General features: G+C 45.4%; 1 protein-coding gene across 3 annotated transcripts in view; it reads left to right on the top strand.

Moving 5' to 3' along the window:
• The window catches only part of LOC121271926 (microtubule-associated protein 1A-like), a 47,640-nt gene that overhangs the window by 22,194 nt on the left and 9,403 nt on the right, over positions 1 to 16,043 (top strand). For all 3 annotated transcript variants that reach the window (XM_041178168.1, XM_041178165.1, XM_041178167.1), the window contains exons 4-5: positions 1,490 to 12,185; positions 14,482 to 14,714. In XM_041178168.1, the coding sequence (XP_041034102.1) occupies positions 1,628 to 12,185; positions 14,482 to 14,714 (10,791 nt within the window). In that variant the 5' untranslated portion in view covers positions 1,490 to 1,627. The remainder of the gene's footprint in view (positions 1 to 1,489; positions 12,186 to 14,481; positions 14,715 to 16,043) is intronic.

The raw sequence follows: 16,043 nt of genomic DNA, 5'->3' as shown, positions 1-16,043 counted from the left end.
GTCTGGACCATTCAGCCGACCTCAGCTTTGGTTGGAGATCAATTGGTCTTGTACCTCTGGAGTAGGGGAATGAAGAACTAGCCAAGGGTCCGATTGCTGGTCTAGTCAGTGCCAGGACAGATTGGCCTTGGCTGTGATGCTTTCCATGGTTGATTTGCCAGCTCCTCAGACTCATCCACGAAGAATGTTACCTGGGCAAGGAATTACAGGGCTTCAGCCGTGCTTGCTTCCTTACCCCAGCTGTGAGCAGTGTGTTTAGTGGACAGAGAAATATCATTCTTAATGGTTGTATTGATTCTGTATAAACTATTGTAACAAATATGTTCAGCATTTTAAATATTACATAGAAAGCACAGAAATGGGCCATTTGGCCCAAATTGTCCATGCCAGTGTTTCTGGTCCACTCGAGCCTCCTCCCACCCCTTTTCATCTCACCCTATCAGTATATCCTTATATTCCTTTCTCTCTCATGTGTTTATCCGGCTCCCCCTTAAATGTATCTATACTAGTCACCTCACCCACTCTGTGGTAGTGAGCTCCCCGTTCTCACCACTCTCTGGATAAAGAAGTTTCTCCTGAATTCTCTGCTAGATATATTAATGATTACCTTATATTTATAACCCTGGGTCTTGGCCTCCCCCACAAATGGAAACATGTCTGGCTTTAAACTATTAACCCCTTCTTCATTTTTTAGAACTCTAGCAGCTTACCCATCTCTGCTGCCTTTTTTTTCCAGTCTTTCCTGATAAGTATACCCTTTCAGTTCTGGCGTCATTGTATCATACAGAGGGAAGCCTCTCTGAAAGACCTGTCCAATTAATCCCACGTCCCCTGCTCTTTTCCTGTAGCCCTGTAACTTGTTCTCCTCAAAATATTTCTCCAATTCCCTTTTGAAAGTTCCTATTGAATCTGCTCCCACCTCCCAGGCAGCATGTTCCACATCACAACAAATTACTGCATGGCTTTTTTTTTCCCCCACATGTCACCTTTATTTCTTTTTTCAATCTCTTTGAATTCAATTAATAAAATCTGGAATTGAAAGCCAGTCTCAGTGATGGTGACCATGAAACTACCGTCGATTGTTGTAAAAACCCATCTGGTTCACTAATGCCCTTTAGGGAGGGAAATCAGCCATCCTTACCCGGTCTGGCCTACATGTGACTCCAGGCACACAGCAACGTGGTTGACTCGTTTGCCCTCAGAAATGGCCCAGCGAGCCACTCAGCTCAAGGGCAATTAGGGATGGGCAATAAATGTTGGCCTTGCCAGTGACACCCACGTTCCATAGAAGAATAAAAGAAAAAAAACGATATCCTCTGGCTATTGACATTTCTGCTGCTATTAACCTCGTGAATCCTTTCTGCACCCTCCCTCAAGTATCTCAATATTCTTTTTATAATATCAGGACCGGAGCTGACTGATTTGTACTTTAGAGGATTGGTGAAGCTTTTCCAGTGTGTCTAATATTCTTTAATTGCTGTTGATTCAGGTCACAGAACTACTGAGCAGTACAGACCTCAACACCAAGTCCTGCATTACTATCTGCCACTCTGGAGAAGGAGACTGGAGCAACCTAGAACAGCACAACCTGCAGGGGTTCATCAGCATTAAACTGAACCCGGCACCCATGCTCCCAGAGATGGATGGCGTCTCTGAGTTTACAGAGTACCTCACAGAATCCGTTGAGGTTCCGTCGCCCTTTGACCTGCTAGAACCTCCGACCTCGGGGGGCTTCCTCAAACTGTCCAAACCATGCTGCTACATCTTCCCTGGCGGAAGAGGGGACTCGGCACTTTTTGCCGTGAACGGTTTCAACATCCTCGTGGATGGAGGATCCGAGAGGAAGTCTTGCTTCTGGAAGCTGGTCCGTCACTTGGACAGGATTGACTCCATATTGTTGACACACATAGGCGCGGATAATTTACCTGGAATTAACGGGCTGCTTCAGAGAAAGATTGCCGAACAGGATGAGGAGCAATCACAAGGATCCACCACGTACAGTGACTGGATCAAGAACCTTATCTCCCCTGAGTTGGGAGTTGTATTTTTCAACGTTCCTGATAAGCTAAAGATGCACGAGTCCTCTATGAAGGTTAAGAGGAGCATTGAAGAAGCCTGCTTAACATTACAGTACTTAACCAAACTGGGAGTCAAACCAGAACCTCTCAACAGAGTTGTTGGTGCTACAATTGACCCTATCCCATTGTTCCACAAAATGGGAGTTGGGAGATTAGACATGTACATTCTCAACCCTGTGAAAGACAGCAAAGAAATGCAGTTCCTGATGCAAAAGTGGGCAGGTAACAGCAAAGCAAAGACAGGCATCATTCTACCAAATGGCAAAGAAGGTGAAATTTCAGTCCCTTATCTCACGTCCATCACAGCTTTAGTTGTGTGGCATCCTGCCAACCCTACAGAGAAAATAGTCCGGGTCTTGTTCCCAGGCAATGCGCCACAGAACAAAATCCTGGAAGGACTGGAGAAATTGAAACACCTGGACTTTCTAAAATACCCCGTTGCCACACAGAAGGATCTTTCCGCCGGCCTGATGACCCCGGTTGTGAAACAGACAAAAATAAGACAAAGGACTGACAGCAAAGAAAGCCTCAAGTCTTCACCAAAGCCTTCAGCTGCCAAAGCAGTGAAGAAGGAGGATCTGCCTGAGGAGACAGTTACAAAACACACCGATGTTAAGACTGAAGCAGTGAAGGAAGACAAGTTGGAAAAGAAAGAGGAGAAAAAGGGGAAGAGCGAAGTGGAGAAGGCAGCAACAGATGTAATCAAAACAGAAAAGAAAAAGCTAGTCAAGGAGAAAACCCTCAAAAAACACACCAAAGACAAATTGGCAAAATCAGAAGAAAAGAAGGACAAAGAGAAAAAAGAGATCAAAAAGGAGAAGAGGGAAGTAAAGAAGGAAGACACAAAAAAGGAAGAGAAAAAGGAGGTTAAGAAAGAGGAGAAAAAGAAAGAAAAAGAAGCCAAGAAAGAGTCAAAGAAATCCATCAAAGTCGACTTGAAACCATTTACGCCAGAGGTTAGGAAAACCCTACACAAAGCAAAAGGACCAGGGAAGAAAATAGACTCTGGTAAAACTAAAGTGGCAAAAGAGGCCATCGTGGAACAAAAGGGAGAGCCCACAGCTCCTGAAACTCTGACCACTGAACAAACTGCTGCTCAGTTACAGGAGGAGAGATCTATAATGTCATCACCAGAGGATCTGACCAAGGACTTCGAGCAACTGAAAAATGAAGAGGCAATCAAGGCAGAGGCTGTCTGTGCGGAGCCAGCCAAAGAACCTGTCCTCGTAGAAGAAACAACTCCTTTGGAAGGAGAGGCAATACCTGACACACTTGTGCCCAGCCCTCAGCAGGACATAATAATAACCCCAGTTGTTACCGACACAAAGGCCCCTCTTGAATCCCCAGATGAAGGAATAAACACGACAGATGTAGAGGGGGAATCACCACATGAGGAACAGATTATTTGTCAACCCGAACCAACAATCGAGAGGTTTGAAGATGAAGGTGCAGGAATGGAGGAATCGTTGGAAATGAGTGAATTGGAAGAGAAGATAGTCAGGACAGAGAAGGATGAAGAGAGCTTAATTAAGGATGGATTAGAAGCTCAACTTGATGAAGAGGAAGACTTCCTTGCTAAAAAGCTAGAAAAAGAGGCTGAGAGGAAGGATGAAATGGAAGAAATGGAAAAATGTGAAAGGTACATTGAAACAATGGGTACAAGGGACCAGGCAGAAGAAAGTGATGGGGAAGAGGTGGTAGAGAAAGCAGAACTGGAAGAAACGGCAGAAGGTGCAGACGAAGATAAAAAAATAAAAATCAAGGAGAAAGAAGCACTTCATGACGAACTTAAAAGTAAACAGCAAGCCAGAGAAAAACCAGCCCAAGATATTAAACTTGAACCTTCTCCAGCACACAAAACAGAATTCCCAACAGTAACAGACAAAGGGGCTAAGATTAAAGAAGAGACAACAACAGCAGCCCAGCCAACTACACAAGGTGCTGTGGGTGAAGCAATTTCATACATTCAGGATGAAACTATTCCTGGCTATTCTGAGACTGAACAAACCATTTCTGATGAGGAGATTCATGATGAGCAAGAAGATCAAATGTCTCACCTAAAATATGAAGTGGACACTTACGACATCTCTGTGCCAGACGATACGAGGTCGTTTGACACAGTCCATGGAATGAAAGAGATCAAGGCTATGTCAGTTGCTGAGATTGGGAGCAAGGGCTTCGCGAGAGAGGAGCCTATAGTTGTCGTTTACCCCTCGGAGATAGTTGCTGCCCCTCTTGCTGAGGAGGAGCACATCTCATCAGCAGCTTCCATCACCGAGTGCGACAAGCTCTCTTCCTTTGCTACATCGGTAGCAGAGGACCAGTCAGTGGCATCAGTAACAGCACCTCAGACTGAAGATACTGGGAAGAGTTCACTGTTATTGGACACAGTCAATAGCATGGCTTCCTCCAGAACTGAAGCCACTCAAGGCAGGGATTATGTTCCATCTGCTGGCACGATATCGCCGACTTCCTCACTGGAGGAGGACAAGTGCTTTAAATCTCCACCTTCTGAAGACTTCCACCCTGTTGCTGAGGTTACTGCCAAAATGGAGGAAGAGGAGGAGGAGGAAGAGGAAGAAGACCAGACACCAAATGTAGAGGTGGCAATGAAACTAAAAGCCCAATATTCTGCAATGTTTCCAGAAAAGATCGTGCCAGCTCCCTACTTAGCGAGCGAATATATTACTGATAGCCAAAGTGCTGACTTCCTGAGCACTGATCATAAACCTAAGCCTTCCTTACATTTTGATGCCGATTTGCCGGAAAGCGATGACAAATGCATCAGTCCAGATGATAGTACAGTAAAAATGGCCTCACCAACTCAGTCAGGACCCACCAGCGCTGGACATACACCGTTCCATCAGTCACCTGTTGAGGAAAGAACTGATTCTGTTGAGGCGGAACTAACAGAACAGGTTGCAGACACATCCTTGTACACTGAGGAACCAGCTGAAAGCGAAGACACAATGCTACCTAGTTCACAGCAGAGTCCTCTCCGTGACCTGCCGTTGAAACCTGAGTTATTCAAAGAATCTTTCCTGCCTTACTCACCCATTGTTCTGGACTCAGAAGCCTATGAACCTGAACTGACATCAAAAGAGAAAATGGTTCACGAGCAGGAACTGCGAGCAACAGAGAAAATGGAAAAAGATGCACACGAGACTGAATATGCACCGACTGAGAAACTGGAGAGAGATGTTCAGGAGAGGAAACCTACCAGCAACAAACTGATGGAAGCAGAAATGAAGCCTGCAGATACTGGAACGTTTGAACTGGAATTCCCCGAGAAAAAGATGGATGTTGAAAAAGATCAAGTGACAAAACCTGCCATTGAGCAACAGGGGAAAACTGGGATCCCAGAGTCTAAACCTGCAGATACTACAACAATGGTATCAGAAATTATTGAGCAGAAACCTGTAACCATTGAAAAGTTGGAAAAAGAGGATGTCAAGAAGAAATCTACTGAGACTAAAAAGGTGACAACAGAGGCTTCAGAAAAGCAACTTTCAGATTCGGATATTTCGGAAAGCCTGGAGCAAGAAGAAGTGTCTGTCGATGTTGGAAGGCTGGTAAAAGAAGGCTTGGAAAAGGAACCCAGAGAAGTTGGAAAAATTGAACATGAGGTACCGGACAAAAAATCTACTGATGTCGGAAAAACGGAAAAAGAGGATTTGGAAAAGAAACCCGGAGATGTCGGAAAAACGGAAAAAGAGGATTTGGAAAAGAAACCCGGAGATGTCGGAAAAACGGAAAAAGAGGATTTAGAAAAGAAACCCGGAGATGTTGGAAAAACTGAAAAAGAGGATTTGGAAAAGAAACCAGGAGATGTCGGAAAAACGGAAAAAGAGGATTTGGAAAAGAAACCTGGAGATGTCAGAAAAACAGAAAAAGAGGATTTGGAAAAGAAACCTGGAGATGTCGGAAAAACGGAAAAAGAGGATTTGGAAAAGAAACCTGGAGATGTCGGAAAAACAGAAAAAGAGGATTTGGAAAAGAAACCCGGAGATGTCGGAAAAATGGAAAAAGAGGATTTGGAAAAGAAACCAGGAGATGTCGGAAAAATGGAAAAAGAGGATTTGGAAAAGAAACTTGGAGATGTCGGAAAAACAGAAAAAGAGGATTTGGAAAAGAAACCAGGAGATGTCGGAAAAATGGAGAAAGAGGATTTGGAAAAGAAACCTGCAGATGTCGGAAAAATGGAGAAAGAGGATTTGGAAAAGAAACCTGCAGATGTCGGAAAAACGGAAAAAGAGGATTTGGAAAAGAAACCTGCAGATGTCGGAAAAATGGAGAAAGAGGATTTGGAAAAGAAACCTGCAGATGTCGGAAAAACGGAAAAAGAGGATTTGGAAAAGAAACCCGGAGATGTTGGAAAAATGGAAAAAGAGGATTTGGAAAAGAAACCTGGAGATGTCGGAAAAATGGAGAAAGAGGATTTGGAAAAGAAACCTGCAGATGTCGGAAAAACGGAAAAAGAGGATTTGGAAAAGAAACCTGCAGATGTCGGAAAAATGGAGAAAGAGGATTTGGAAAAGAAACCTGGAGATGTCGGAAAAATGGAGAAAGAGGATTTGGAAAAGAAAGTTAGAGATGTTGGAAAAATGGAAAAAGAGGATTTGGAAAAGAAACCTGGAGATGTCGGAAAAATGGAAAAAGAGGATTTGGAAAAGAAACCCGGAGATGTTGGAAAAATGGAGAAAGAGGATTTGGAAAAGAAACCCGGAGATGTTGGAAAAATGGAAAAAGAGGATTTGGAAAAGAAACCCGGAGATGTTGGAAAAATGGAAAAAGAGGATTTGGAAAAGAAACCTGGAGATGTTGGAAAAATGGAAAAAGAGGATTTAGAAAAGAAACCTGGAGATGTCGGAAAAATGGAAAAAGAGGATTTGGAAAAGAAACCTAGCGATGTCGGAAAAATGGAAAAAGAGGATTTGGAAAAGAAACCTGGAGATGTCGGAAAAATGGAAAAAGAGGATTTGGAAAAGAAACCTAGCGATGTCGGAAAAATGGAAAAAGAGGATTTGGAAAAGAAACCTGGAGATGTTGGAAAAATGGAGAAAGAGGATTTGGAAAAGAAAGTTGGAGATGTCGGAAAAATGGAGAAAGAGGATTTGGAAAAGAAACCCGGAGATGTCGGAAAAACAGAAAAAAAGGATTTGGAAAAGGGCACTATCAATGCTGAACAGATGACAAAAGAGGAAATCAAACAGGACTCAACATACATTGAAAAGGTGTGGAACGAGGATCTAAAGAATAAATTAGAAAAGTTGGACTTGGAGAAGAAGGCAGAGGATGTTGAAAAGATGGACAAGGAGGTGCCAGAGAAGAAAACTCCAGATGCCATTAAGATGGAAAAAGAGATCACGGGAACAAAACTTACAGATAAAGAAAAATTGGGAAAAGATGTTTTAGATAGTGAACTTATAACACCCAGGAAGGCAGAGCAAGAGAAGAAACAGGCAGATATTGAAAAGATGGAAAAGTGGATGTTAGAAAAGGAAGACACAACAGAAAAAGTAGATCAAGACACCCAACAAAAGAAAGAAGGACTTGAAAAAGAGAAACCAACAACAGAAGAACTTCCCAAAGATATCCCAGGGAAGGGCTGCACAACAACGGAAGATCTGCAAGGAGAGAGTTTCAAATTTGAATATTCCCCAATTGACGCAGCCACAAAGTACATTACTGAGACGCAAGGTGTACTAAAAGATAAAGGAGAAAGGGTAGGCGAGGCTGCCTATTCATCAGAAGAGAAAGATCTCCCTGTGTTTGTGGATGGCAAGGCAATGCTGGAGAGTGAACTACCACCAACCACAGAAAAGTTACTAACACCAAAAACTGAGGGAGAGCTTTCTGTAAAGCCACCTATCCCTATGGATATTTCACCTACAGATCATCAAAGTATTCTTGCAGACAAAATCAAACCAGTCGAAGTAAAAGAAAATTTTTTAATGCAGTCCAAGCCTCAAGATGAACCTGCAACAGAGCATGGTTTACCCAAAAGTGCAATGATGTTTGACAGTCAGGTAAAGCACAAAGTTGAATGTATCCATACTGCAGAAGAGCAGGTAACAGAGGCTCCTGCAAAACCAGATATATGGGAAACACATGCTGGACTCACAAGCCTGAAAGCGGAGGAAGTGTCCCCTGACCTTGGTAGCCATTCTCTGAGCAAAACCGAACAAATCAGCGTGTACACACAGCCTGCAACCGAATCCAGCAAATGGGATCCGCCTTCCTATGAATCTCAATATTACTTGGAAAAAGATGCCGACATTACATCTCAGAAATCCTCTCCAGAGGATCCTTCAACAGAGGCATTTCAGCTGAAGGATTCACCTACTGGAAAGAAGGAGGAGAAAGAGACTGTAAGTGAACACAAGTACTCTTCCTATCAAGATGACAAGAAGGAATCTTCCAGTGGGTTTGATTACTCTTGGACTATTGGAAAAGAAAGCAGACAAACTCCATTTGACTATGCCAGTGTGCTTGAAAAGGAGGATATATCTCCGGAGCTGAAGCCTTTAGCCACATTCCCTCAAGAGCCTGAATACTCACGGGCAGCCACAGGGGACCAAGTCTCTGCTGCTTCCTCCACAGTAGGAGCTGCGCAAGAAACTTTCAAAGATTCAACTGGGGAAAGCTTAGCAAAAGAAGCAAAGCAGCTGGACAGTCTGACTGGTGAAGCTGTGTTTAAAGAAGAGGGCAAACCTTTGCAGCAAGAGGATGTGTATCCTCCACCAGGTGGCTATGAGTACGCTGATATATTGAGAGCCAGTGACACCCTAACTTATAGTAAAGGCTCTGCTCCTGATGAACAAGTATGTGCTTTCAGCCAATCAACGCATTCCCCTGCTGAAGAATTAGACGGTACCGTGACTCTGTTAGATTACCATTCTGCCAGCCAAAAAGAATCAAAAGTGACCAGTCCCAGACCTTCCACAGAAGAGGACTTCCCACCTGCAGCGAAAGAAACCTCTTCAGCAGAGGGCCCAGATGTTGGGAAGAAAGCCTTCAGCTATGCAGAAATAGATGAGAAGGTAACTGCCCTTGGGCTTGAGAACCTGGCAAAGTCACACAAGGAAACCGAGCCAAAAGGCTTTGATTACCTGTCGCAAGAGCAAGAGGTGCCATTTGAAATGGTCAGGGAGGCCGGGCAGACAGGAAAAGAGTCCACGCTGCACAAGTCCCCGGTAGAAAAAGAACCATCATTTTGTAGCTTACCGCCAAAAGAACCATCACCTACACCGTACATCCCGCCTGCAGGAGGTGAAATGAAAGCAGGAGGGACAGTTCAATATGCGGAAGTTCCAGAAGCACATGGACCTCCCCCTCCAATGCTGAAAGAAGCCCCATTGATCGCTTCCGGGTCTGAGGTGAAGCAAAAGGACGCAGAACTCTGTGAAATGACAGTCGAGGCTGGTAAGGACAGAGAAAAGAAAGCAGACTCTCCCCTTGCTGCCTCACCTGAAGAAAGGGAGACATCAGCTCCAGGCATCACCGCATTAAAAGAAAGTTCTTCACCTTCACTACTGTACACAGAAATACCACATTTAGACACCAGTGTGTCTGGAAGCAGCCTGGAGTACACACCAGTGAGGAGGAAGGAACCAGATTCAAACGTCCTTGGGTATTATGAGAAGGAAGTTGATGAGAGCAGCAGTGACTCGGAGTTAGAGAAGGGTGCCAAGGAAAAATCTGAGAAAGAATCTCCACCAGGCAAACCTGACCAAGAAAAAGGACTGAGCCACTCGTACTCGGAAATGCAGGAAATAGATAGAAAAGCTGTCTCTCCCAATGCTGGCCAGCAACTTTGGGAAGAACAGCAAACAGAGTCGGTGAGTGCAGGAGACAACGCACGAAAGCAAGAGGATAGCAAGGAGACTGAGAAAGAGCACAGTCTGCCGAAATCCCAAAAAGAGCAGCTCACCTCTTGCCATGAAGAAAAGGACGTTTCATGTAAGAGTGACCTGGCGAGCTTTTCCTACGGGCTTAAATATCCTTACACGGAAGACAGGGACACATTCCACACAAAACACAAAGAACAAGGTGAACCACAAGTGGAAAAGTCCACATTTGCGGAGTTTGAGTGCATCAGTAAAATGGCAAAGCCATCGTCTGATGTGGGGAAAGATCAGGACAAGATCAAACTCCAGGAGGGACAGGCTGAGGACAAGCAGCAGAGTCCAGGTGTCATCTCCCATAGCGAATATCAGGAACTATCTGCATCTGCCCATGAGTGTCCACCAGTATCTGAGCCAGAGCAACGGGCAACCAAATTCGAACATTCATACATGACAAAGGAAGAAAAACCATCAAGTGCTCAGTTTGAATATTCCTCTTTTACGGAAGAGGGAGTGCTTCCAACCAGTGTTCCAGCTGCGGCATTTCAATATGGCAGTGTTAAGGACGAATATTTGGAAGTGTCACCAAAAGGTGGATCTCAAACATCACCTCTGAGTCCCTTCCAGGAAACCAAACCATTCCTGCCGCTAATTCCAACAGACCCGAAAAGTGAAAGCCTATTAAAGGATGCATCACCTGCAGAGGAAGTTTCAGCAGGTACCTGCACCTCAACCCATTCCCAACCTGAGGACAAATATTCCCAGCTGTCGTCCTCATCTTCCTGCACACAATCGCTGTCCCCGGGAGCTCTCGACAAAGCCAAAGGAAGAAGTTTAGACGAGGTTTCTGCACTGGTTCCAGCGGACGAGGCTGTATCCCAGTCTCCCGAGGCTGAGGGTCTGTCAGTACCCCCTGTTGAGCTCAGTTCTGCGTACTTGTGCGACATCGAAGACTCCACCTTGTCCTGCAGAGTGGAATGCCAAAGGTCAGCCCCCTCACCTTCCGTGGCCGAAACCAAAGTGGTGAAGGAAGCGGCACCTTCAGAAGCAGGGACACCGTTGCAGGTGGCAGCAGTAACTACAATGGCTGAAACGCTGAGTCTGTTTCCTCCCCCTCTTCCTGCTCAAGAGGAACCAGCCACCACCAATGGACCTACAGAAATGAGCTTCAGCCCCTTGCTGACGCAAAGAACCCCGGAGAAAGAGAGAGACACCTTTAGCACTTCGGAACTAACCGATGACAAAAGCAGCCCCAGCTCTGAGCACGACAAATCCTACACTGAAGAGGACACTGAGTGTTTAGTCCGTCCGTCTTCTCTGACAGCAGCTGACCAGACCCTCAGGCCATTCTTGCCGGATACCCAGAGAGGCAGGTTGGCCGGCGACCAGGGAGATGCCACCCACGATTGGGAGGGGTGTCCAGGTGCCACGTCTGACTATAAGCTGACCTTTACTTCGAGCGAGTACAAACACCAAAAGGACGAACTCTCGCCCTCTTTCATCAACCCCAGTCCCCACGAGCTGTCGGACGAAGACGATGACGATGGCCATTCCCAAGACGATGTTCGCACCTCTGTCCAGAAGCACTGTGCCCCGCAGCCCAGCGGCAGTCACCCCCACCAAAACGTGGGCGAGGAAACCCCCCCTACGTCCGGCAGTGAATCGTTCCCCTTGAACTCAGACTCGGATGTACCTCCAGAAACAGAGGAATGCCCATCAATTACTGCCGATGCAGCCATAGACTCAGATGAGGACGCGGATTACCTCCCTGTTGACAAAACCACCGGGATCGCCCATCATGCGTCTTCACGCCCAGGCCACGACCCACCCCCTGCTCCCATGGTGGACCCACACCCACACCCTCCGCAGCCCGATGTCTGCATGGTCGATCCCGAGGTCCTTGCCAATGAGCAGAACATCAGCAAAGCGGAGAAGCTGATGAAGAAGGACTTGAAGGACAAAGTTAAAAGCACGAAGAAAATGCTAAATAAATCCAAGTCGGCATCTCCCGGGCGAAAGGCTGATTCCAAGGGGAAACACCCAGCGATGCCCGCGAAACCATCATCACCTAAAGAATCAACGGAAAAATCTCCAAAAGCAGCTTCTATGAAGAAGAAGGAGAAAGATGCAGCAGATAAACAGAGAGCCTCCAGAGCCAGCGACGTTCATTCATCCCGACTGGATGACCGGGACGACATCTCCAGGTCGAGTCAACCTAGCATGGGGAAAGGCATGGTTAATGGAGTCAAGTCTAATTCAGGTAAGGACCGTGTGGTATAAACAGTAACGACAAGGCTAGCTTTCTGTTCTGGAATTCGAGGACAGCCTGCACCTGTCAGCTGTGAATCGCAAGATTCTGAGGTTTGAGTCCCATTCCAGGGCTTGAGCAGCAAAATCTAGGCCGACAGTCCAGTGCAGTACTGAAGGAACTGGCACTGTCGGAGGAGCTATCTCTCAGGTGAGAATTAAACCGAGGCCCCATCTGCCTGATCGGGTGGATGCAATGGATCCTGAAGCACTATTTTAAAGAAGAGCAGGGGAGTTATCCCTGGTATCCTGGCTAATAATTATCCCTCAGTCGGCATCACATAAAACATATGATCTGGTTTGTGTGACATTGCTTTTAGTGGGATCTTGCTGTGTGCAAATTGGCTGCTGGTTTGCTACACTGCAACAGTGACTATATGTCAAAAAGTACCTCATTGGCTCAAGCACTTTGAGATGTCCAGTGGTCATGAAAAGCACTATATATGCAAATCTTTCTTCTTTGCTACCAAACAGTATATTGAACATGTCTAATGAAAGTCAACACTATTAAAGTGTCGCTTTGACCAAACACCCTTTGCATCATTCCATCCATTTCAGGATCTGACAGAGTTGGTTTTTGGTTTAGAGAGTGTGATGAGACTACTTTATCTTCAAAATCTGTTGAAGCAGCAGGCAATGTAGCCATAACTCCCTGTGTTGATTCAGGAGCCCTGAAACACAGCCTCTGATATGGGCACCACATCTTACTGAAGCTTATTTACCTTTTTATAAAACTAAATTCTTTCATTTAATAAAACATTGCTTTTCTTCCAAATGGGAGAATCGAGTACTAGGAGGCACAATGGAGCTAGGCTATCCAGGAGTGAAATCAGAAAGCACTTTATCACACAAGGGATAGTAGAAATATGTAAACTCTCTCCGACAGGGACAATTGAAGCTTTCAAGAGTGAGGTTAGTCAGTTGTTAAGTTGCTGCGTCAAGTGATATGGAGCTGAGATACAGCTCAGCTATGATTTAATTGAATGGTGGAACAGACCCAAGGGGCTGAATGGCCTCCTCCTGTTCCTAATGTTGTTTGTTACAAATGCCAGGCATTGGAGTCAAATGTTGCCTGGCTGCCTTCTGCACCTTTCCATGAGATTTTCAGCGGACGCCATTCCTAACACTTGCAAAGGGACAGGGCCCGGAGGAAATCGCCGGAAATAATTTTGAGCAACTGTACCACAGCCTTACCCAATTGAATAGCCTTCCTAAAATATTGCCATTGTTTACACTGTTTTACAAACAGTGTAACTCTTTCAGAAGGAGCAAAATTCTGCTGTCAGTACTGGCTGAAGCTCCCAGGGTTCCTCCACAATTGCAGTCTGCTTGATGCAGTACTGTACTGAGGGAGTGCTGCACTGTCAGGGATACTGTCTTTCAGGTAAGACGTATCTCCATTCACATCGGCGGGACCAGAAGATCCCTCCAGCATGAAAGTTTGGAAAATTCTGGTCCAAGTGTTAGCTTCATGGCAGCAGTGACTAGCCAGGTGATGCTTTGAAACACAACATGGATGTGAAATGCAAGAGTTTCTTTGCTTCTAAAGTGAAAAGTACTCAGTCCAAAACAACAATTAAAATTAATTCAGAGCAGAGTGACACTGATGAGTAACCAACGACAGCTGTATTAGACCACATGTTGGAGGAGAAATGCTTGCATTACTAATGGTGGTGTAAGCCTGTTTCTAAAATGAACCAGGTAACACCTCCATTATAGAGTCAGGCAATGTTACAGCACAGGAGACCCTTTGGCCCATTGTGTTTGTGCTGGCTCTTTGAAAGATCCATCTCATTAGTCTCACTCTCCTCTGCTCTTTCCCATAGCACTGTGAATCTCTCTCATTCCCATATTTATCTCATTCCCTTTGGAAAGTTACTGTTGAATCTGGCACCACCAAAAACTGCCACTTTCAGGCAGTGCATTCCAGATCTCTCCTCTCCCCCGCGCCACTCCCCCCCCGCCCCCCCGCAGCAACTCGCTGCATAAGGAACATCCTCATCTCCTCTGTGTTTTTTTTGCCAATTATCTTAAATCTGTGCCCTCTGCTTACTGACCTTCCTGCCAGTGGGAACAGTTTCTCCTTATTTAGTGACATAGTCAGCAAATTGTCATCCACATGCTCACTGCTAATAAACAGGAGTGTGTAGCCATTGTGTTGTTTCACGTTGACTGTAATCTTAGACTATGCGATAGTCACATTAAACCTCTAACCACTGGTTTGGTTCTTGCTTTGCCTTGATTGACAGCTTCCGTCAATACAAAGACCAGTTCTGGAGTACCACCAGGTCCCCCAGTGTACGTGGACCTGGCATATATTCCCAACCACTGCAGCGGGAAGAACGTCGATCTGGAATTCTTCAAGCGTGTCCGATCCTCCTATTACGTGGTGAGTGGGAACGACCCTGGAAGCGGGGAGCCAAGCCGGGCCGTGTTGGATGCTCTTTTGGAAGGAAAGGCACAATGGGGCAATAACCTTCAGGTGGGTATCCATTCTTGGCATCATCTTTCCTCTTCCCCTGCTGAACTTTCCTTTAAAAAAAAATCCCCTGTCTCCAAGTAACCTCATGCAAATAGTTTAATTGGGATTCCTAAGATACAAAAGTTAGCAAATCCAAATGAAAGAAGAAATAAATGAGAAACAAAGGTGGACATCGAAGAATTTTCACCCAAGCGAGTCATGGCCTTGTGAAACAGGCTTGGGTTGGGATGAGGCAATTGGTGTGGTGGTGCTTCATTTTAAAATAAATCCTTTCACAGGGTGTGGGCTTTCCAGCATTTATTGTCCTTGAGAAGGTGGTGGTGAGCCGCTATCTTGGCCCGCTGCAGTCCCTGTGGTGCAGGTACACCCACAGCGCTGTTAGGAAGTTAAAAGAGCTTCACCCGACAGTTCACGGAAAACATTTGTATGATGTGTGTCCTTGGGAATCAGATCTGCAGCTCGGGTTTACGAGGCAAGATCCGGTTTGGTTGGGGTGGGGGGGGTGCTTTCAGATCTTGTAACAGGCCTCAGGCTGCTGTCAGGGGCATGGTTGCCTGAGGGTCTTGAAATATAAATTGCCTTTGTCTGCCTTTTAAGATATTCAGTTGCCTTGCTTGATGGCAGTGTTAGTGTTAAAGGAATGAGGAAATCAGTGCAAAGCAAACTCAATGGGGCTGATAGTATCTGTCTGCCTGCCCCACTAAGCCTCATGCATGGTGAATGCTCTAGCGGAAGGGGGTCAATAAGGATGTCAGAGCATTGTTGGCACCAGTTTGAGACATTTTGGATCTCCAAAACATTGGCCCTTAGAAGAATGAGGAAAAGCTGAAATGTTGGCTCCAAATTCGTTATCGTTCTTAAATAAAGCCTTTGCTCCTTAAGTTGCATTAATTTGGTGAGCCAGTCTATACCATGTGTTAGCCTCTATCACACAGAATGCATTTTCATAATACCTGGAAGTACATAGAATTTACAGCACAGAAACAGGCCATTCGGCACAGCTAATCCATGCTGGTGTTTATGCTCCTTACCAGCCTCTTCCTTCCCTCCCTCCATCTATCACCATATCCTCCTTTTCTCCCTCATGTGTTTATCCAGCTTCCCTTAAATGTATCTATACTATTCACCCCCACCACTCCCTGTGGTAGTGAGCTCCACATTCTCACCGCTCTCAGGGTAAAGATATTTCTCCTGAATTCCCGATTGGATATATTAGTGACTATCTTAAACTGATGGCCCCTAATAATGGCTGCCCCCTGAAATGGAAACATCTTCTCTACATTTAACCTATAATACAAAGCCATGCATACTGTGAAGCTATTTTTCCTA

Source organism: Carcharodon carcharias, chromosome 32, assembly GCF_017639515.1.
Source record: "Carcharodon carcharias isolate sCarCar2 chromosome 32, sCarCar2.pri, whole genome shotgun sequence".
Lineage (NCBI taxonomy): Eukaryota > Metazoa > Chordata > Chondrichthyes > Lamniformes > Lamnidae > Carcharodon > Carcharodon carcharias.
The sequence above is the reverse complement of the archived record's forward strand: the minus strand, read 5'-3'. Positions and strand labels throughout refer to the sequence as shown.